The 21,720-nt window shown below is 43.0% G+C and overlaps 1 protein-coding gene across 6 annotated transcripts in view; it reads left to right on the forward strand.

Moving 5' to 3' along the window:
* RAI14 (retinoic acid induced 14) overlaps positions 1 to 21,720 on the forward strand; it is a 147,999-nt gene that overhangs the window by 13,306 nt on the left and 112,973 nt on the right. For all 6 annotated transcript variants that reach the window (XM_061189178.1, XM_061189176.1, XM_061189179.1 and 3 more), the window contains exon 2: positions 18,742 to 18,824. In XM_061189178.1, coding sequence (XP_061045161.1) covers positions 18,789 to 18,824 — 36 coding nt within the window. In that variant the 5' untranslated portion in view covers positions 18,742 to 18,788. The remainder of the gene's footprint in view (positions 1 to 18,741; positions 18,825 to 21,720) is intronic.

The raw sequence follows: 21,720 nt of genomic DNA on the forward strand, positions 1-21,720 counted from the left end.
TAGGCAGGGATTGTGTATGGGCCACATTTCTGCATCCCCTATGTACTTGGCCCAGAGTTGGTATTCAGTGTATATGAGTAAATAAAACAGTATAGGTTTCTTATTTTTCCTCTTAAATTGCAAGTTCTTGAGTAGGCACGATATTTGTACTCTGTAGACCCTCGTAGGATCACGTGCAAGCTATGTGAGTTTGTGGATATGCGTGGCGCCCAGGGTGGAGGGGAGAGTGTTTTAAATCTTTGTAGCAGTTGATAGAAGCATTCCCCATCCTTTATGCTAATGCTGTTTTCTTCTTATCCCTAAACACAACAAAGCGTTGAAAATTGAAAGGTAGAAGGTCCAGGGTATCAAATTCAGTCAACAGGAGTTCGTGTTCACTGGGCAGGCGGTTCTAGGCCCCTCACAGAGCACAGGCATGGAGCAGTCTGGAGCTTCTAATGGAAGGGATCTGGAAGGCTTTTCCATTTGCGCTGCCAGGACAGTAGTGTGGCAAATCCAGGTTGGCATAGCCCCTGGGGAGTGATGCCATGGTGACTGAGCCACTGTGTTGGGCTTCTCTTCCAGGTGTCTTGTTTAGAATAAATTAGGGTGAGTGAGAGGGATATTCAAGGATTAACTGCTCCAAGAATTATCCTTGGGCTGCGAGGTCTCCTGGTCCAGCTGAACCCCAGCGTTGCAACCCCCTACTCCAGGCCAGCTTCCCCGCTGTCTGCCCCTCTCTCCTTGTCCCTAGCTGTCCTGAAGTTTCCTTCTTCATCCTTAGCCACAGCACTGGGTCCCTCCAGGACCCAGCTGTTCGGATGGCTTTTTATTTCGTGAGGGTTTTTAAAAGTCTAATGCTATTCATTTCCAGTTACTCATGATTGTTTTCCTTGTTGGCTGGTTCCTGTAGGAGAGCCAAAGAGCTATTCATATTTTCAGGATGGAAGTAGCCCAGAAGGTGGGGCTTGCTGGCCAGGTCTTCTGTGGTGAAGAAAGAACGGAGTGCTTGGAGGTGGAAGTGGGTAAGGCGGTGCTGCCAGATCAAGGAGCACCTAACAGCCAAACAAATGAGTGATCAATATGCCCTCCCTAACCTGTGGGTTCCAAGGGGACCTCATAGGTCCCCCCATTGTATTCAGCCCAGTTAAACCCTGGAGAGTGTGTATTTCAGTTCCATAGGTTCATGAAGTGAATTGAGCTACTGACTTCAGAAATGAGCCGAACAGACAGAAATGCAAGCTGTAGCAGTGCTGCTGAGGTTCTAGGCTCCTCTTTTATGTTGGCATCTGAGGTGGCATCTCAGGCATTTTGTGCCTGAGCAAGATCGACTAGGTGACAAGGCACCAAAGGATTTGTCAGTACTCTTAGATTGCAAGTGACGGAAACTCAACTTGAACTAGCTTAGGAAAGAAGGGGGAGTGCCTTGGCTCATGTGATGCCAAATCCTGTGCTAAAGGGGTGTCAGGGCCTCTGGGATCCCTGGAATCAGGGGCCTTCCTGGTTCCCTCCCTCAACAGCTCTCTGTGCTGGGTTAGGATTGAGTCTTGGACAGCCGCCAGGCTTACATTTTTCCAGTTTCTCCGCCAGAGAGGAAGGTCTTGTCTTCCCTTTTTCTTCCCCCTTCCACTCCCTTCTCTTTTCCCTTCCTCTTCTACTTCCCCCTTCTCTTTCCCCCTCCTCTTCCCCGCCCCACCCCCAGAAATCCCAGGGAGGGTGTCTGAATAGCCTTGCTAAGGACACATTCCCATCTCTAGGGAACAGCTACAGTCAGAACATAACCTGGTTGGAGTGGTGATGGGGAGGCAGGGGTAGGAGGACAGTTTTCTAGAAGAGGAGTGCAGTTGTCAGAAGAAGGCGGGCACAGGATCACAGGTCAGACAGCGTGCATGGTAACACATTATGTTACAGAAAATGCGGAGACCTGCCTTCAAGTGAGCAGGGACCCCGTCCCTGTTGGACTGGAGATGAGACTATATGATTTATGAATACATGATGTTCGAATGACATCCAAACATGGTAGCTGGGGCAGCAGAAATAATCATTGTGCTCTCCATCTACTCCCCGACTCCTGCTCCTAGGGTATCAGAGTTCACAGAATCCATGCTATTAACTTATTTATCCCTCATTCTCAAAAGTATTTGAGGCACTGGATGACTGGGTGGGGATTCATCAGAACCATTGTGATCATCGTAAATGACATTTCCTACATTCTAGAATGTGGAGAGTCCAAGTTATCCCATTTTAAAACTGAGTCGAAGAACCGATGACGTCACGGTAAGCCAACATTTGGGAATCAAATATAACCATCCAGGGAGCTACCCTTTCACTCTAAAGATGTTTCTCACTACCTAACAACTTTGCATATGGACCTCCTTTTGACTTTTTGTATTTCATCTTTTCAAAAGCAGCTTCATTGAGGTATGATTTACATTCCACAAAATTCACCATTTTTAGTATACAGTACTGTTTAATTTTTAGTAAATTTATAGAGTTGTGGAATCATCACCACCATTGAGGTTTTTTTTTTCACACACACACACTGTATTTTATTCTTACAAGAGATAAATAAACTGACACCAAGCATTGTAAATGGATGACCACAACAAAAGCAACAATGATTGCAATTACCAAACACGAAACACACTCATACTGTGTCATAATATTGACATTCAGTCCAGTAGTCCTCCACTGTAACAGCTCCTTTGCTTTGCAGTGAAAATTGATTTGTATATTTTTTTGCCTCTGAGTCCTTGTGGGATTTTTTTTTTTTTTATTCAAACAGAAAGTCACAAAAATGATAATCATCCTCATCAGTTCACTCAGTCCCATGTAATTAATTTTTTTTTATCTTGATCTTTTGTTAGCACTTTTATGAATTCATCAGTTTTCCATTAGAGTTCTGAAAATGCTTATTCATTCAGTTCAGCAGTATAGTCAGTTACCAGAAACCTGTACTTGTCAGAGTCTTTTCCATGAAATCCTTGAAGATGAAACCCTTTTACAGGAATATTTTTGCAAAAGCATCAGAGTACACCCAGAACTCTCTGTAAATAACAAAAGACTTAAAAATGACCATGGTTAAAGATTTGATGAAAGTTCATAATAATGCAATTGACAAGGAAATTTAGTTATTTCTGAGATATACATTTTAAAGTAATAACTAGAATTATGACATAACATTATACAAAAACATATAAGATTTTTAGAAATTTCATGTAATGTCTGAAACATTTATATTAACATATTTCCATACAAATAACCCAAAGAAAGTTTAGTATTAGTTTTTTTTGTTTGTTTTTTTTGTACTGCAGGTTCTTATTAGTCATCAATTTTATACACATCAGTGTATACATATCAATCCCAATCGCCCAATTCAGCACACCACCATCCCCACCCCACTGCGGTTTTCCCCCCTTGGTGTCCATACGTTTGTTCTCCACATCTGTGTCTCAACTTCTGCCCTGCAAACCGGTTCATCTGTACCACTTTTCTAGGTTCCACATACGTGCGTTAATATACAATATTTGTTTTTCTCTTTCTGACTTACTACACTCTGTATGACAGTCTCTAGATCCATCCACGTCTCAACAAATGACTCAATTTCGTTCCTTTTCATGGCTGAGTAATATTCCATTGTATATATGTACCACATCTTCTTTATCCATTTGTCTGTCGATGGGCATTTAGGTTGCTTCCATGACCTGGCTATTGTAAATAGTGCTGCAATGAACATTGGGGTGCATGTGTCTTTTTGAATTATGGTTTTCTCAGGGTATATGCCCAGTAGTGGGATTGCTGGATCATATGGTAATTCTATTTTTAGTTTTTTAAGGAACCTCCATACTGTTCTCCATAGTGGCTGTATCACTTTACATTCCCACCAACAGTGCAAGAGGGTTCCCTTTTCTCCACACCCTCTCCAGCATTTGTTGTTTGTAGATTTTCTGATGATGCCCATTCTGACTGGTGTGAGGTGATACCTCATTGTAATTTTGATTTGCATTTCTCTAATAATTAGTGATGTTGAGCAGGTTTTCATGTGCTTTTTGGCCATCTGTATGTCTTCTTTGGAGAAATGTCTATTTAGGTCTTCTGCCCATTTTTGGATTGGGTTGTTTCTTTAATATTGACCTGCATGAGCTGTTTATATATTTTGGAGATTAATCCTTTGTCCGTTGATTCGTTTGCAAATATTTTCTCCCATTCTGAGGGCTGTCTTTTCATCTTGTTTATGGTTTCCTTTGCTGTGCAAAAGCTTTGAAGTTTCATTAGGTCCCATTTGTTTATTTTTTTTTATTTCCATTACTCTAGGAGGTGGATCAAAAAAGATCTTGCTGTGATTTATGTCAAAGAGTGGTCTTCCTATGTTTTCCTCTAAGAGTTTTATAGTGTCCGGTCTTACATTTAGGTCTCTAATCCATTTTGAGTTTATTTTTGTGTATGGTGTTAGGGAGTGTTCTAATTTCATTCTTTTACATGTAGCTGTCCAGTTTTCCCAGCACCACTTATTGAAGAGACTGTCTTTTCTCCATTGTATATCTTTGCCTCCTTTGTCATAGATTAGTTGACCATAGGTGCGTGGGTTTATCTCTGGGCTTTCTATCTTGTTCCATTGATCTATGTTTCTGTTTTTGTGCCAGTACCATATTGTCTTGATTACTGTAGCTTTGTAGTATAGTCTGAAGTCAGGGAGTCTGATTCCTCCAGCTCCATTTTTTTCCCTCAAGACTGCTTTGGCTATTCGGGGTCTTTTGTGTCTCCATACAAATTTTAAGATGATGTGATCTAGTTCTGTAAAAAATGCCATTGGTAATTTGATAGGGATTGCATTGAATCTGTAGATTGCTTTGGGTAGTATAGTCATTTTCACAATATTGATTCTTCCAATCCAAGAACATGGTATATCTCTCCGTCTGTTGGTGCCATCTTTAATTTCTTTCATCAGTGTCTTATAGTTTTCTGAATACAGGTCTTTTGTCTCCCTAGGTAGGTATTCCTAGGTATTTTATTCTTTTTGTTGCAATGGTAAATGGGAGTGTTTCCATAATTTCTCTTTCAGAATTTTCATCATTAGTGTATAGGAATGCAAGAGATTTCTGTGCATTAATTTTGTATCCTGCAACTTTACCAAATTCATTGATTAGCTCTAGTAGTTTTCTGGTGGCATTTTTAGGATTCTGTATGTATAGTATCATGTCATCTGCAAACAGTGACAGTTTTACTTCTTCTTTTCCAATTTGTATTCCTTTTATTTCTTTTTCTTCTCTGATTGCCATGGCTAGGACTTCCAAAACCATGTTGAATAATAGCGGTGAGACTGGACATCCTTGTCTCGTTCCTGATCTTAGAGGAAATGCTTTCAGTTTTTCACCATTGAGAATGATGTTTGCTGTGAGTTTGTTGTATATGGCCTTTATTATGTTGAGGTAGGTTCTCTCTATGCCCACTTTCTGGAGAGTTTTTATCATAAATGGGTGTTGAATTTTGTCAAAAGCTTTTTCTGCATCTCTTGAGATGATCATATGGTTTTTATTCTTCAGTTTGTTAATACGGTGTATCACATTGATTGATTTGCATATATTGAAGAATCCTTGCATCCCTGAGATAAATCCCACTTGATCATGGTGTATGATCCTTTTAATGTGTTGTTGGATTCTGTTTGCTAGTATTTTGTTGAGGATTTTTGCATCTGTATTCATCAGTGATATTAGTCTGTAATTTTCTTTTTTTGTAGTATCTTTGTCTGGCTTTGGTATCAGGGTGGTGATGGCCTCATAGAATGAGTTTGGGAGTGTTCCTTCCTCTGCAATTTTTTGGAAGAGTTTGAGAAGGATGGGTGTTAGCTCTTCTCTAAATGTTTGATAGAATTCACGTGTGAAGCCATCTGGTCCTGGACTTTTGTTTGTTGGAAGAGTTTTAATCACAGTTTCAATTTCATTACTGGTGATTGGTCTGTTCATATTTTCTATTCCTGGTTCAGTCTTGGAAGGTTATACCTTTCTAAGAATTTGTCCATTTCTTCCAGGTTGTCCATTTTATTGGCATAGAGTTGCTTGTAGTAGTCTCTTAGGATGGTTTGTATTTCTGCGGTGTCTGTTGTAACTTCTCCTTTTTCATTTCTAATTTTATTGATTTGAGTCCTCTCCCTCTTTTTCTTGATGAGTCTGGCTAATGGTTTATCAATTTTGTTTATCTTCTCAAAGAACCAGCTTTTAGTTTTATTGATCTCTGCTATTGTTTTCTTTGTTTCTATTTCATTTATTTCTGCTCTGATCTTTATGATTTCTTTCCTTCTGCTAACTTTGGGTTTTGTTTGTTCTTCTTTCTCTAGTTCCTTTAGATGTAAGGTTAGATTGTTTACTTGAGATTTTTCTTGTTTCTTGAGGTAAGCTCGTATAGCTATAAACTTCCCTCTTAGAACTGCTTTTGCTGCATTCCAACAGTTTTGGATCGTCGTCTTTTCATTGTCATTTTTCTCTAGGTATTTTCTGATTTCCTCTTTGATTTCTTCACTGATCTCTTGGTTATTTAGTAACGTATTGTTTAGCCTCCATGTGTTTGTGTTTTTTACGTTTTTTTCCCCTGTAATTCATTTCTAATCTCATAGCGTTGTGGTCAGAAAAGATTCTTGATATGATTTCAATTTTCTTAAATTTACTGAGGCTTGATTTGTGACCCAAGATGTGATCTATCCTGGAGAATGTTCCGTGCACACTTGAGAAGAAAGTGTAATCTGCTGTTTTTGGATGGAATGTCCTATAAATATCAATTAAATCTATCTGGTCTATTGTGTCATGTAAAGCTTCTGTTTCCTTATTTATTTTCATTTTGGATGATCTGTCCATTGGTGTAAGTGAGGTGTTAAAGTCCCCCACTATTATTGTGTTACTATCGATTTCCTCTTTTATAGCTGTTAGTAGTTGCCTTATGTATTGAGGTGCTCCTATGTTGGGTGCATATATATTTATAATTGTTATGTCTTCTTCTTGGATTGATCCCTTGATCATTATGTAGTGTCCTTCCTTGTCTCTTGTAACATTCTTTATTTTAAAGTCTATTTTATCTGATATGAGTGTAGCTACTCCAGCTTTCTTTTTCTTTTTTTTTAATAAATTTATTTATTTATTTATTTATTTATGGCTGTGTTGGGTCTTCGTTTCTGTGCAAGGGCTTTCTCCAGTTGCGGCGAGCGGGCGCCACTCTTCATCGCGGTGCACGGGCCTCTCACTGTCGCGGCCTCTCCTGTTGCGGAGCACAGGCTCCAGCCGCGCAGGCTCAGTAGTTGTGGCTCACAGGCCTAGCCACTCCGCGGCATGTGGGATCTTCCCAGACTGGGGCATGAACCCGTGTCCCCTGCATTGGCAGGCGGATTCCTAACCACTGCGCCACCAGGGAAGCCCCCCCAGCTTTCTTTTGATTTCCATTTGCATGGAATATCTTTTTCCATCCCCTCACTTTCAGTCTGTATGTGTCCCTAGGTCTGAAGTGGGTCTCTTGTAGGCAGCATAAATATGGGTCTTGTTTTTGTATCCATTCAGCAAGCCTGTGTCTTTTGGTTGGAACATTTAATCCACGTTAAAGTAATTATCGATATGTATGTTCCTATTGCCATTTTCTTAATTGTTTTGGGTTTGTTTTTGTAGGTCCTTTTCTTCTCTTGTGTTTCCCACTTAGAGAAGTTCCTTTAGCATTTGTTGTAGAGCTGGTTTGGTGGTGCTGAATTCTCTTAGCTTTTGCTTGTCTGTAAAGCTTTTGATTTCTCCATCGAATCTGAATGAGATCCTTGCTGGGTAGAGTAATCTTGGTTGTAGGTTCTTCCCTTTCATCACTTTAAGTATATCATGCCACTCCCTTCTGGCTTGTAGAGTTTCTGCTGAGAAATCAGCTGTTAACCTTATGGGAGTTCCCTTGTATGTTACTTGTCGTTCTTCCCTTGCTGCTTTCAATAATTTTTCTTTGTCTTTAATTTTTGCCAATTTGATTACTATGTGTCTCAGCATGTTTCTCCTTGGCTTTATCCTGTATGGGACTCACTGCACTTCCTGGACTTGGGTGGCTATTTCCTTTCCCATGTTAGGGAAGTTTTCGACTATAATCTCTTCAAATATTTTCTCTGGTCCTTTCTCTCTCTCTTCTCCTTCTGGGACCCCTGTAATGCGAATGTTGTTGCGTTTAATGTTGTCCCAGAGGTCTCTTAGGCTGTCTTCATTTCTTTTCATTCTTTTTTCTTTATTCTGTTCTGCATCAGTGAATTCCACCATTCTGTCTTCCAGGTCACTTATCCGTTCTTCTGCCTCAGTTATTCTGCTATTGATTCCTTCTAGTGTAGTTTTCATTTCAGTTATTGTATTGTTCATCTCTGTTTGTTCTTTAATTCTTCTAGGTCTTTGTTAAACATTTCTTGCATCGTCTCGATTTTTGCCTCCATTCTTTTTCCGAGGTCCTGGATCATCTTCCCTATCATTATTCTGAATTCTTTTTCTGGAAGGTTGCCTATCTCCACTTCATTTGGTTGTTTTTCTGGGGTTTTATCTTGTTCCTTCATCTGGTACATAGCCCTCTGCCTTTTCATCTTGTCTATCTTTCTGTGAATGTGGTTTTTGTTCCACAGGCTGCAGGATTGTAGTTTTTCTTGCTTCTGCTGTCTGCCCTCTGGTGGATGAGGCTATCTAAGAGGCTTGATGGGAGGGAGTGGTGGTGGGTATAGCTGACTGTTGCTCTGGTGGGCAGAGCTCAGTAAAACTTTAATCCACTTGACTGTTGATGGTTGGGGCTGGGTTCCCTCCCTGTTGGTTGTTTTGCCTGAGGCAACCCAACACTGGAGCCTACCTGGGCTCTTTGGTGGGGCTAATGACATACTCTCGGAGGGCTCACACCAAGGAGTACTTCCGAGAACTTCTGCTGCCAGTGTCCTTGTCCCCACGGTGAGCCACAGCCACCCCCGCCTCTGCAGGAAACCCTCCGACACTAGCAGGTAGGTCTGGTTCAGTCTCCCCCGGTGTCACTGCTCCTTCCCCTGGGTCCCGATGCACACACTACTTTGTGTGTGCCCTCCAAGAGTGGAGTCTCTGTTTCCCCCAGTCCTGTCGAAGTCCTGCAATCAATTCCCACTAGCCTTCAAAGTCTGATTCTCTAGGAATTCCTCCTCCCGTTGCCGGACCTCCAGGTTGGGAAGCCTCACGTGGGGCTCAGAACCTTCACTCCAGTGGGTGGACTTCTGTGGTATAAGTGTTCACCAGTCTGTGAGTCACCCACCCACCAGTTATGGGATTTGATTTTACTGTGATTGCGCCCCTCCTACCATCTCATTGTGGCTTCTCCTTTGTCTTTGGATGTGGGGTATCTTTTTTGGCGAGTTCCAGTGTCTTCCTGTCGATGATTGTCCAGCAGTTAGTTGTGATTCTGGTGTTCTCACAAGAGAGAGTGAGAGCACGTCCTTCTACTCTGCCGTCTTGGTTCCTCCTCTCCCACCATTGAATTTTAAAACACCTCTCTCACCCCCGAAAAGAGCCCTCATGCTCATTTGCAGTCCCTCCTTGTTACCATTCCCAGCCCTAGACAACTGCTAATCTACTTCCTGTCTATAAATTTGCCAGTTCCGGACATGTCACACAGATGGAATCTTACAGTATGTGGCCTCTGTGTCTGACCTTCACTTAGCACAATGGTTTTGCGCCGCATGTATAAACACTTTGTTCCTTTTTGGTGCTGGAAAGTACTGCATTCCACTGTGTGGAAATGCCACATTTTGTGTACCTAATTGATGGATATTTCAGTTGTTTCCACTTTTTCACGATTATGAATACTGCTGCTATACATTCATGTACAAATCTCTGTGTGGACACGTGTTTTCATTTCCCTTGGCAAGATACACAGGAGTGTAATTGCCAGGTTGAATGGTAAATTTATATTTAACTTAAGAAGCTGCCAAACTGCTTGCCACAGTAACTGTTTGCTTTCCACATTTTGTATTTTAACTAGTAACGTTTGCGGGGTGGCCCTGTCTTTTATTTTTTTAATGTAAATTTATTTATTCATTTTTGGCTGTGTTGTGTCTGCGTTGCTGTGCGTGGCTTTCTCTAGTTGCGGCGAGCGGGGGCTACTCTTCATTGCAGTGCACGGGCTTCTCGTTGCGGAGCACAGGCTCTAGGCGCACGGGCTTCAGTAGTTGTGGGTCGCAGGCTCAGTAGTTGTGGCTCGTGGGCTCAGAAGTTGTGGCCCACAGGCTCTAGAGAGCAGGCTCAGTAGTTGTGGCGCACGGGCTTAGGCTTCACGGCATGTGGGATCTTCCCGGACCAGGGCTCGAACCCATGTCCCCTGCATTGGCAGGCGGATTCTTAACCACTGTGCCACCAGGGAAGTCCCATACCCTGTCTTTTTAAACTTGATTGGTTCTTTTGGATCTTAAGATGGGGGAAAGCCAAGGAATGGACTTGAGATGAAGAAGGTAAGGTGCTTAGCACATATGCTTGCCGTTTCAGGTTGATTACTAGGTGTGTGCAGGGCAGCTTTTTTGCTTGAGAGATGGACACGTGGTGTGTTTCGACAGAGCTGTTGACACCAGCATTAAAGATTTGGAAACGTACACTAGAAATGGCATTTTAGAGATCATCTTAAAAAATAACCTCAGGGACTTTCCTGGTGGCACAGTGGTTAAGAATCTGCCTGCTAATGCAGGGGACACGGGTTCGAGCTCTGGTCCGGAAAGATCCCACATGCTATGGAGCAACTAAGCCCGTGCGCCACAACTACTGAAACTGCGCTCTAGAACCCGTGCTCTGTAACAAGAGAAGCCACTGCACCGAAGAGTAGTCCCCGCTCGCCACAACTAGAGAAAGCCCGCGCGCAGCAACGAAGACCCAATGCAGCCAAAAAACAAATAAATAAATGAATTAATTAAAAAAAAACCTCAACATGAGGGATAATCACATGGAATTTCTTAGTCCTAGAGTGATTTTTATATTCCAGAGGTAGCTTGTTTTGATTAAGCCCATGCTTTTTAAATTGGATGGATTTAGGGCACGAGGTAACCTTGGGGCTTTCCTTTGGTAGGCTTATCAGAGCATGTGAGCAGCAGATTTGACAGCCCAGATAGTAGTGTTACCAGAGCCCCGGCCAATTTCGTATCAGTGCTGGTGGCTCTGACTGATTCATGGACCAAGATCGGTCCTGGTTGATGGCAGGTTTTACTTTTAAAGAAGAATGATGTATTTGTTTCTCAAAAGAAATGTCATCCCCGGATAAAGGCAAGTTGTGAATATAGGGAGGGAGATGAATGTTCTTAAGAGTTTTACTTCATGATTATTATGATACAATATCTGAATGGCATTTACAGTTTTAAAAGAACGTGATCATTTTTTGGAGGGAGGAAGTAAGATATTGGAGTATTTTAGAAAAGATTCATTGCCAATGAAACAATTGCTTATGTCTTTTTTTCCCCTCTTACCTTTCCCTCTTCCTTATCATCTGGGCAATCTTTTAACACACCTGCACCTTAGTGAATTCATAAAAGAGATGACATATGTGAAAGCATCTAGCCCATAATTAATGCTTAGTAAAGTTTGCGTGTGTGTTGACTCATTCATTCATTTATTTATATGTGTCTTTACTGAATAAATAAGACACCTAAGATGTGATCATAAAGCAGCTTTGTTTGTGTCCCACTGACACTTTAGAATTTATTCAGTGAAGTGAGTCTATCTCTTGCTTCTCGATGAAATCTATAAGTTTTCTGATTAGATTTTTAAAAAATTCTACAGTCAGTTTCAATTGCTAAATACTCTTAGTTTAGAACTTGGAATACCCGATTTCAAATAAAAATTAAAATTTCAAGTTTAATTTAAAAGAAAATATTTTTCCTTTTCTCTCTTTCCCTGCTTTCTCCTGCTCTTCTACTGCCTTCATCTAACGGTCATGTTTTGTCCCCACCACGCCCCCCCAGGGTTGCAGTGGTAAACCGGGGGTTGGAGTGGGGAGATGCGAAGTAAGAGGGATAAGAAAGTTCTTACTTGACGGTACATAGCAAGATAGTGCTGTCCTCTCTGAACCTGATAGATGTTTTGAGCTGACTCTCGCTCTTGGGGTCTTTTGGGGGGAATTATGGTTTGGATTGTGTCCTCCTAAAATTCATATGTTGAAGCCTTAACCCCTAGTACTGCGGAACGTGACTGTATTTGGATATAGGGTCTTTAAAGATGTGATTAAGGCAAATAGGGGTATATGGGTGTGACTGGTGTCCTCATAAGAAGACAGTAGGACACAGACACACAAAAAGGGAAGGCCATGTGAAAACAATGGGAGAAGAAAACCATCTACAATGAGGGAGCGAGGCTTCAGAATAAAATCAAAATCAGCCTTGCTATTACCCTGATTTTGGACTTCTGGCCTCCAGAACTGTGAGGATATAGATTTCTGTTGTGGAAGCCACCAGATTGTGATACTTTGTTATGGCAGCCCTAGCAAACCAGTAGAGGAGGGCTTTGGAGATCCCTCTCCCCTTCCTTGTTCCACTCCTGGACCATCACTGGGGACCCCTCTGATTCCCTCGATGCAGGTGATGTACTCACCTCTGCTTTGTTGCTTCTCTATCTGGGAATCAGCTTCTCCCTGCTCTCTTCACCCTCTAATCCACTCTGTTAGACAGGATCCACGACAGCTTACTACCGTCTCTCATGAATTGTCTACATCTGGTCTACAGGAGGCGTACATCTGTGCTCAGATAAACTCCAGCGTTCAGGCTGATCACAGCCCAGCAGCCGCCGCTCCTTTTTTTCCCATCCTCACAGCTTAGGCCAGTTTCTCTCCCACCTTTTAGATTTTCCGGGCAAGGATCAGACACCCCTGTCCAGTCTCTCCAAGGGGTCCTGTAGGCCTTTCTCTTGAGGTTGAGTAGGCGTGATGGGAATCATTGCATAGTTCTCTGAAGAAAGATCCTCCCCCATTCTCCGCGTACTCCAATCCTTTTAAACCCCGGATGTGAGTGAAGGTTTGAGAGTCCTGTTACCAGTTTTCAGCTAAATCCTTTGAAAATATGTGTCCTGGACTGGCCGCTTACTTTGGAATGAAATGTCTGTTCGATCTTTGTGCTTCCAATTTGACACTCAGTGCTTGGTCACTCATCCTTTCTCTCAGCCTCGGAGAACTTCTGCTGAGTGTGGACCGCGCAGAGAGCCCTGCTGAGGTTAGTGGTGAAGACTTGGGCGTGGCCAGGATGGACTTTTTCCTCGTTGAGAAGCTCCCTGACTGGAAGTGGTAGAATCTCATGCAATAATAATACACCGGGCATGTAGATTTGGGGTAGTCCTTGGCCTGCTTTGTATCAGGCTGATAAAATCTCTATCCTAAGCGCTTGCCCCCAGGATTCTAGTGGATGGTCCTTGCTCTCTGTTGACTCTTACATTCCATTACTGAAATGGTCAGCTCCCTTGGCTGAGCTCAGCATGTGGTTATGGAGATGCTGCCGGAGGAGCACAGCCATGAGAGAGGAGAGGCAGGCAGGACGGGAAAAGGAGGGGCAACCCGGTAAGATTCATAGGCCAGATGAGTTGGTGGTTTTGGTTTGTTTGTTTTTTTTTAACTTCTTAATGTTTTCACATGTAGATGTGAAAACTGATCACGGAGTTTACTCAAACCCCAGTACAGCTAACCCAGTCCATTTGGGACCAAAGAGAGCCTTGCTGAGGTCAAAGGCAAAGTCTAAAGGCTATGTCAAAAATTGGTATTGGGACTCTTGAACCCCTCGCTCACATCCAAGGTCTAAAAGGGTCAGGGTGTGTGGAGATTGGGGGAGGATCTTTGGAGAGAACTTTGCAATGCTTCCCACCATACCTACACAGCCTTCTGAGAGAAGCTGCTAGGACTGCTGGCAGAGCTTGGACAGGTGTCTGACCCTTGCCTGGGAAACCTCAGATGGGTGTGCCCGATCTTGCGGGAAAGACCTGACAAGGTGCCCTTTTCTCATCAGCTTGCCCAAATCCTGAGTTTCCTTTATAGCCACTTAGACCCTACCCCTATGGTGAAGACTTCTCTGATGCTGTGAAAGGTCTCTCCAGATAAAGATGTCCCTGACGAGAGAGCCTGTCATGCCATCCAAACTGCTCCTTGGAGAGTTACCTTTTATAGGATTTGTCTTGCCAGATTGGGAGCATTGAGCGTTCATAGCTTTTGGTTCAAATTCCATGTTTGTGGGAGAGAGATGATTGTCTGAGAAAACAGGTACTTGAGGGAGAAGAGGTAGTAGATGCTAGCAAGGAGAGAAGTATTTTAATTTTAGTTTCTTGCATTGGTTCAATGTCCTCTTCAGTGCTTTGGATTTTAAGTCTGATGTTCTTTTCACTTGGAAGAAAAAATCCTGAAGCCTGTCTGGGGTACACGTTAGTGTTCTGGTGTTACTGACGATTCCGTGGAGTTATCTCCACAATTCCACGACTGACGGATGAGTTAGAGTGAGAACACTTATTCACTCTGATCCTCTAATTCTGTGGTGATTCACAGGGAATTGTTTTAAACCACTGCCCTTGAATCCTGGGGTATGGCATCTTGGATGCTAATACATTCCTGTGATTCAGGAAAATGTACATGTGTGTACCACTGCCATCTGCCTTTGCGAGTTCATATCGTTTCTTAGTGGCCATGGGTAACCTGCTAGTTTCTCTCCTAGATTTTAGTGTAGAGGGCTCCCCTCTCACCCCACACAATATTTTGAAAGGTTCAGTCAGTGCTCGAAAATGTTGGTCTATTGTATCTACTTATACAATGTCTCTAGATTATCTTTAATGAAGGTGTCAATTATAGGTATGGTATCACTGAGTCTAGAACAGTGGTTCCCAATCTAATTGAGCATCCAAATCACCCGGCAAGTTTAAAAAAAGAAAAATTACAGATTTCTGAGCCTCACCTCTGATTACAGAGTCCAAATACCTGGCTGGAGCTCCTAGAGGACCCTTATGTGCTGACATAATTGCCAGCGTTGTCTTATGAAATAATCTTTGCGTCATACGTCGGGGTGGAAGCGGGGGCGGGCGGGAGAAGGAGTGGTTGGAAGATAGAAGACAGGAGCGTTTTTTTCTAACCATTTCAGCTGGGGGTGGCTTACGGTAGAGAAATGGCTAAACAGAATCTAGGAGCAACCACATGTTAGCACTAAGGGCACTGCTTGTTAGCCTTTGTTCCTTCAAAGTTCATTTTCAGTCAGTCCAGACGTTTCTAACCTGGAATTTTTTTAACTCTAAGGATCGGATAGGTAATGGAGATTATTAAACTTTAAAAAAAACAACAGCTTTGTTCAGTTGCATCCTCCTCAACTTGCCCATTTGAATTATACAATTGAATGGCTTTTGGTACGTTCACAGGTTGTACAGCTATCATGGCAGTAAATGGAGAACATTTTCGTCACCCCAAAAGGAAACTCTGTATCTATTGTAAGCCATTTTTAATACTCAAAGAAGTCTAACTTATTAGTTCATACTGTAGCCCTATAGGCTAATATCAAGCTTTTTTGATTCAGGCTAGAATTATATCAGATAAGGTAGCTCATGTTAAGCTTTGATTGAGAGTTACATTATTTTTAAAGGGAAAATGGATTAACAAACCCCGTTTGTTGGATCTAGTATTTCAGATGAGAGGGCAGCACGTTTGTGCATCTCTGCCCTACTCCATCCTCCGTGATGGAGTGACATCACATGATGACGGGTGACGAAGCTGTGTTTCAGTGACTTATTCTGGGTTTGCGCAGGGAGCAAACTGACTAACATTTCTGCTCAGTGGGTAGACATGCTTGAAAGGGGAGAATGTGATTCAAACACCTTTTCCCATATACGTGAAACATTTCATCCTCTTTTTGAACCATTCAAATGAGACTCCCGTGCAATTAATTTGGCTTCACCGCAGCTCTTTTGATCTAAGCATCTTGATTAAGTGACTTTTCCAAGGACTGCTATTAGTGTAGCCTGGCTAAATTGATAGATGTCACTTTATCCAGTCTGGCCTTTGGAAGTTTGAATTTGGGAATTAGAGCTGTAAGATTCCAGCTGACCCAGGGAAGGCAAGTCGCTGATTGACTCGTGGGTCCTCTTGGGGAAGAGGAGGAGGTATCGAGGCAGAGGGAGCCCAGCATCATTTCAGGGGCAGGTGACTTCCCCCTAGTCCTGGCTTCCAGGGGTTAGGTTCTTTTACCAATACTGGGAAAGCTGTGATCTGTTACTAACTTGAATTACCCCCAGCTACAGTTCTTGTTTCTGAAGGTACTATTCTGTGGGTTTCCAGAACTTTACCCTTGACCCCTATCTCTGTCATCCTGGAGTTATACTCTTGGACCACCCAGCTCTCACACACCCAGAGCCTTGATTCCAGGAAATCATTCACTTCACAGCTAATACCTCCCCCTGGGAATTTTTGGAATTACTTGCTTTATTTACTTAATCCTCTTAATTGTTCGTTTGCATACTTCTCACTGCCATGCTGGGGGTGGGTTGGGGGACACAAAGACAAACACCCAAAAAAACTAGCACCACACCCATGAACACCCCCCCCTCCCCAACGTGACCTCAAACAAAAATCCGACCCAACTTCGCCTAAGACATTGTGTTCTTGCCTGAAGGAATGCTTTGGGTGGTTCCACCTTGGTGGGCTACACAGTTTGTGGATTATCTAAGCCTGGGTTTCTCTTTGCTTCTTTTCCTGCTGCATGGATTTGGCCTCTTTTCTTGGTTATTAGCACTTCACCCAGAGGGTGGAAGGAATTGAACTTAAAGGGCGATTTCCATTTTCTAGCTACTTTTGATGGAGAACCATGAGCCAATGACAGGTTGGGAACATCTGATTATCATTATTTCTACTTGGATTCATCAAAGGTGGTTTGCTTTGACATGAAGAAGGGCTGTTTTATAAACCAGCGCAACTTTGATAAGGAGAGTTCCTGTTTCATGTACCTTATTTCTAGGTTCTCAACCTTGTATGCCAAATAAATATTCAACCAAGGAGGTTCCTGGGCCCTGCTCCTGAGATTCAATTTCCATTGACTTTTGCATTTAGCAAACTGTCCCCAGGTCCTTCTGATTCAGATTAAGGAGGGGGCCAACCTCCAGAAACACTGTCTCGGAGTCTGTACTTTGCTGTTCAGGTACCAGCCCAGCCTTCTCTATGGTTAAATACGTGGCAGTTAACAAGGTGTAATTACAGTGTGTGTGGTTTCCAAGGCAACACACATTCTGTCACCCCTGCTGAGGCTGGGAAGATTGAAAGGGACCACAGGGAGGCCACCTAATGGTGTGGCCTCCAGATTAATGTCATTGAGGTGCTTTATGATGACCGGGTTTTCATACCATTCACCCAAGGGCCCTGCTTAAGGGTAGCAGAATGAAAGTAAACAAATTAGAAGCCAGGGAGCTGCTGGACCACTTCTGGAGGTGTCGATGAAGACCTGAGGAGGGATGAGTCCAGACTTTCAGTTGCTTGCATTTCCCCTGCTCTACTTCCTCAAATCGGTTTAGTCCAGAATGATAAGGATGGTGGAGAAACATGATGACCTTGAAAAGCTTTTGAAAAATAATGGTCGACTGTGGTCAACATCCGACCACCCTTCCTTAGTCCTCAAATGGACAGGACTGTTGATGGTCCCCTGTTCTCACTTTGTCAACTGAGGCTTGAAGTTACATTTCTGGAGCGCTTACTAGGTGATGGGAACTTGCACATAGATTTTTCTGGCCTTTTTGACCTAAACGTGAGGGTTCCACACTGCACATTTTCCAGGTTTAAAGATGGAAAAGATCAAGTTCGTACCATATTTTAGCACAGGAGTTTACTTTTGGGTTTTAGTTTTAAAGCTGTAGGGCAGCGGAAAAGGCATTCAACCATCAGTCTGACTTTGGGGTCTGGTTTTGAATTTTATCATACAGAGGTTTTGGGAGTGCAGATAGGTTTCTTCACTTCTCTGAGAAGGCTCTGTCTCGACCTCTGGAAAATGAGGGGCTTAGACTAGATCAATTGTCTTACCTTTTGAAGGGTGACAACCCCCTTGCAGAATCTGATGAAAATAGGAACTTTCTTCTCTTAAAAAAAGTACATATATACTGTCATTCCAAAAATTACCTTCACTTTCTAAAGGGACCACAGACCCCTCCTAAATGAGGTGGTTTCTTAAATCTTTTCCAGCTCTGGCTCTGAATCACTGGGTCCCACGACGACCTGGGGGGAGTCTTTCACAGTTTTGAGTGGCTTCCTGAGGAATGAGGTATTCAGTGAGGGAGGTTTTGTTGTTTCTTGCATTTTTCACTCATTACCCTGTGCATCTAGGAGGGGGAAGAAAAGAAGCCACACTGAGAAAAATAAATAGGGAATGAATGACATCTGGAATATGAGCTGTTTTCCTATCATGCTTCACTACTGTGGCCCTTCCAGAGGAGGTTGAGGGTGTAACTATAATGTGAAGGGTGTGGAGAGGAGTGAGTTAGGCACACGGATACAGTATTTTGTGCAGTGACAGGTCAGCAGTCACTTAAGCTTTTCCTACTTTGAATGGGAAGTTGGGATAAAATTTAAAGTTTCGGTTAACTTGAAAATGTCAGAAGGTTCCAGGTAGTATCACGAATGGGAATAACATATGTTCTTTACCACTTCCCAGCCGTTAACCCTGACCACCTTCCTGACTCAACCCAAGTCACCTACCCATGGCCCGAAGTCCTAATCCATTCAGGAGGGAGTATCTATAGTGCTTGTTTGGGAAACTAGATACTTAATTTCTTCTTTTCTTCCTCTGGTTAGGTGCTGAAAGTCTCCTCTAGAGCTCTGGAAGGCTGAATGGACTAAACATGAAGAGCTTGAAAGCCAAGTTCAGGAAGAGTGACGTAAGTGGTCTGGCTGTTCCCCCCACGTTTCTGGGGCTGCAGCAAGCAACACCCTCCCTCGTACCGTGATAAGGTGCTGGGTTAATCAACTACAGAAGCCAGAAGTGGTCTGGGGCCCAGCTCAGGGTGGCTTTTGTGAACGGCGTGTTCTAGGTTCCTTGCTCTTTGTGTGTATAGCTTCCGAAAATGACTTTTTTTTTTACTCCTGGCATCTGTGCCTTGGAGAGAAAGGAACAGTCAAATTAAACATCTTTTTTTCCCCCCCTTGATTCTCGATAAAGTGCCAGAGTATTCCTTTTAAAATTCTAATGAGACTACTGCTCAAACCCTGCCCCCTCCACCCGCCAGCTCTGCATCTCACTTGGAATAAAAGCTGAAGTCCTTAAAACAGCCAACCAGTCCTTATACCGGCTGAAATTAAACATCTTAACAAAAAGAATCAGTCAAATACCTCAGCGTCGTTAAAGTCCCCCCAGACCTGATTCAGAATGTCATTTTTAGAGGAAGCTAGTCTCATGAAAGTGGTTAGGAATTACGTGTTAGCAAGGTTCGTCTTGGCGTTTAGAAAACTTTTAAATTCTGTTAGGCTCTTGTGGTGAAACAGCAATATCTATTGCTGCCTGCACCTTTATTCCCCCAGCATTCCTGGGGTTCTTCCTCATTCGTTATTCATCATAAAAGACTGGATTGGAGGAACCAGTTATGATGTCAGAATTACGAGACAAAGTCTCCCAGAGGAGAAAATGGAGAAAGACAACATAGCAGCGGGATTATACGTGATGCTATTGTAACAAAAGGTCACCTCATAAACCCTGCCGAGGTTCCAGTCTTGTACTAGCTGCACTCCAGATGCTTGGAGCAGAATGGTTGAATGGGAGAAATTCATGGAAGGGTGTGAGATGGAAGCTCAGATGTGTCACCCTCCTACTGGGTTTGCTTGGCTGTCATTTTACATTAGGTAATTAAAGGTGAACCTGGATTTTATTTCTGTGCCATGAATTATATGACAGCTTGGTACAGCCGCATTTTTGCAATAAGTGGAGGCCATGCCTTTTATGGCTAACATCACACACACACACACACACGCACACACACGCACACCCACACGCACCTCCTTTTGGCTGAAGCTTATCTCCTGAGGCTGCATCATGACATGTAACTTACTGCCCTGATAAGGCCCAGACCAGATGAGATGCTTGTGGGATGATTGCAGAATCTTGTCGTGCTGAAAGGAAGTTAGAGCTAGAAAGGGATTTTAGGAAAAAGCGGGCCTCACCTTCTCATTCTTCAGGTAAGTTAACTACAACTCAGAGAATGTGAAGAGACTTGGCTGAAGTCGTCCACCTAGCCTTTGGCCGGAGTGAGAGCCTTGGTCATCTGACTTCCTTCACCCCTTGCGCCTGCCACTCCCCAGAGAAACTCCCTTCAACCTCCTCATTTGCTGGCCCAGTGATGCTACAACCTGCAGACCTCATTGGACTTTCAGTTAAGAAGGGAAAGGCACTTAAATGGAAAATGTTGCCCAGTCGAGCAGATACGGGTTTGTAAATTGTGTGACCAGGTTAACAAATACCTTTTCCATTCCAAGGGAATTTGGGCAGCTTCCATTTGCACAAGTTGAGATTGTTTTAGCAAAATTTAATCAGTCTCGAATTCCATGATATATGAACAGGGGCAGGGGGAAATGATAGGAGCGTACACTTTTGGTTTAAAAATTAAAAACTGGTGGCCTTAAGGAGGGTGTTGCTGGAATCTAGTTTTTTAAATAAAAACTGAAATATTTCCATGATTTAGGGAAAAAAGTCACAGTAGTAACACTATTAAAAGCGTCTGAGATTTGGCCGCAGAAAGGCTGTGGTTTTGGCAGTTAGTACAAAGGGAAAAAACGTTAGAGGAGCACGCTTGGGGGAGGAGGGCAAAAGAAATTGGTATTATGGGGCCAGACAGTATCAGATGGCTCCCCAATTTCATCCCAAATTGCTTCCCCGAGTGCCCTCACTGTACTGTGAGATGGAGGGAATAAAAGCAAAAAAGAAAACCGTTTCAAACCCCAGCTTGAAGAGCTAACCATTATGAAGTATTTACTATATGTCAGGCACTATGCCAGGCTCATTACGTGAACTTCATTTAATCTTGCCACAGACCTGATGTGGTAGGTATTATTGTCAGGCTCATTTTCCAGATGAAGAAACTGAGACCCAGGGAGCTCCAGTCCCTTGCCGGGGCCTGGGTTCTTCTAGCTCAAAGTTGTATAGCCAGTTTTTGTGCCAAAGTAGCCTGATTCCAGAGCCCAGGTTTCCTGAAAGAGGAAATTTGGATGGAGGTTTGATTTTATGAAACAGAACAGTCCAGGCAGTAGCTTGGAAAAGCGACTTTGGACCTAGGTCTGTGGCCTTGGGCAAGTCTCTTCCCTTCCCTGAACCCCCAGGTTTCTCACCTGAAAAGCAGAGAAAATAGTATTAGCCTCACGAAGTTGTTGTGAAGGTTAATATGCTGATGCCTGTAAGGCACACATCTTAGGCCTGGCACTCAGGAGATGCTTGGTAAATCTTTCTTCCTCTTAATCAGAAACCCACGCTATAGTTCAGAGGACTTCAGCGCTGTGGTTGGCAGACAGGTTCAGACTCACTACAAGCTTTCCTTGGGAGGGTTCCTGCCTCCTGCTTGGGTATCGTGAGGGGTCTTCAGAGCTCAAGCCTGGGCAGTGAGGGCCTCCTCTCTCTCTTACAACACGTATTTCTCCATTTAAGCAGTAGATTTGAGATGAAAACAATACCAGAGTGATTGTAACATGAAAGAAGCAACTAGAGTTCTCTCAATTCTGTTATTCTACGTGACCATTAGGAATTCTTATTTGTGTCTAAAATTTAAAATAGTCAAATAGGGCAAACTGCAA

The sequence above is a fragment of the Eubalaena glacialis genome, chromosome 4, assembly GCF_028564815.1.
Source record: "Eubalaena glacialis isolate mEubGla1 chromosome 4, mEubGla1.1.hap2.+ XY, whole genome shotgun sequence".
NCBI classification, from domain to species: Eukaryota; Metazoa; Chordata; class Mammalia; order Artiodactyla; family Balaenidae; genus Eubalaena; species Eubalaena glacialis.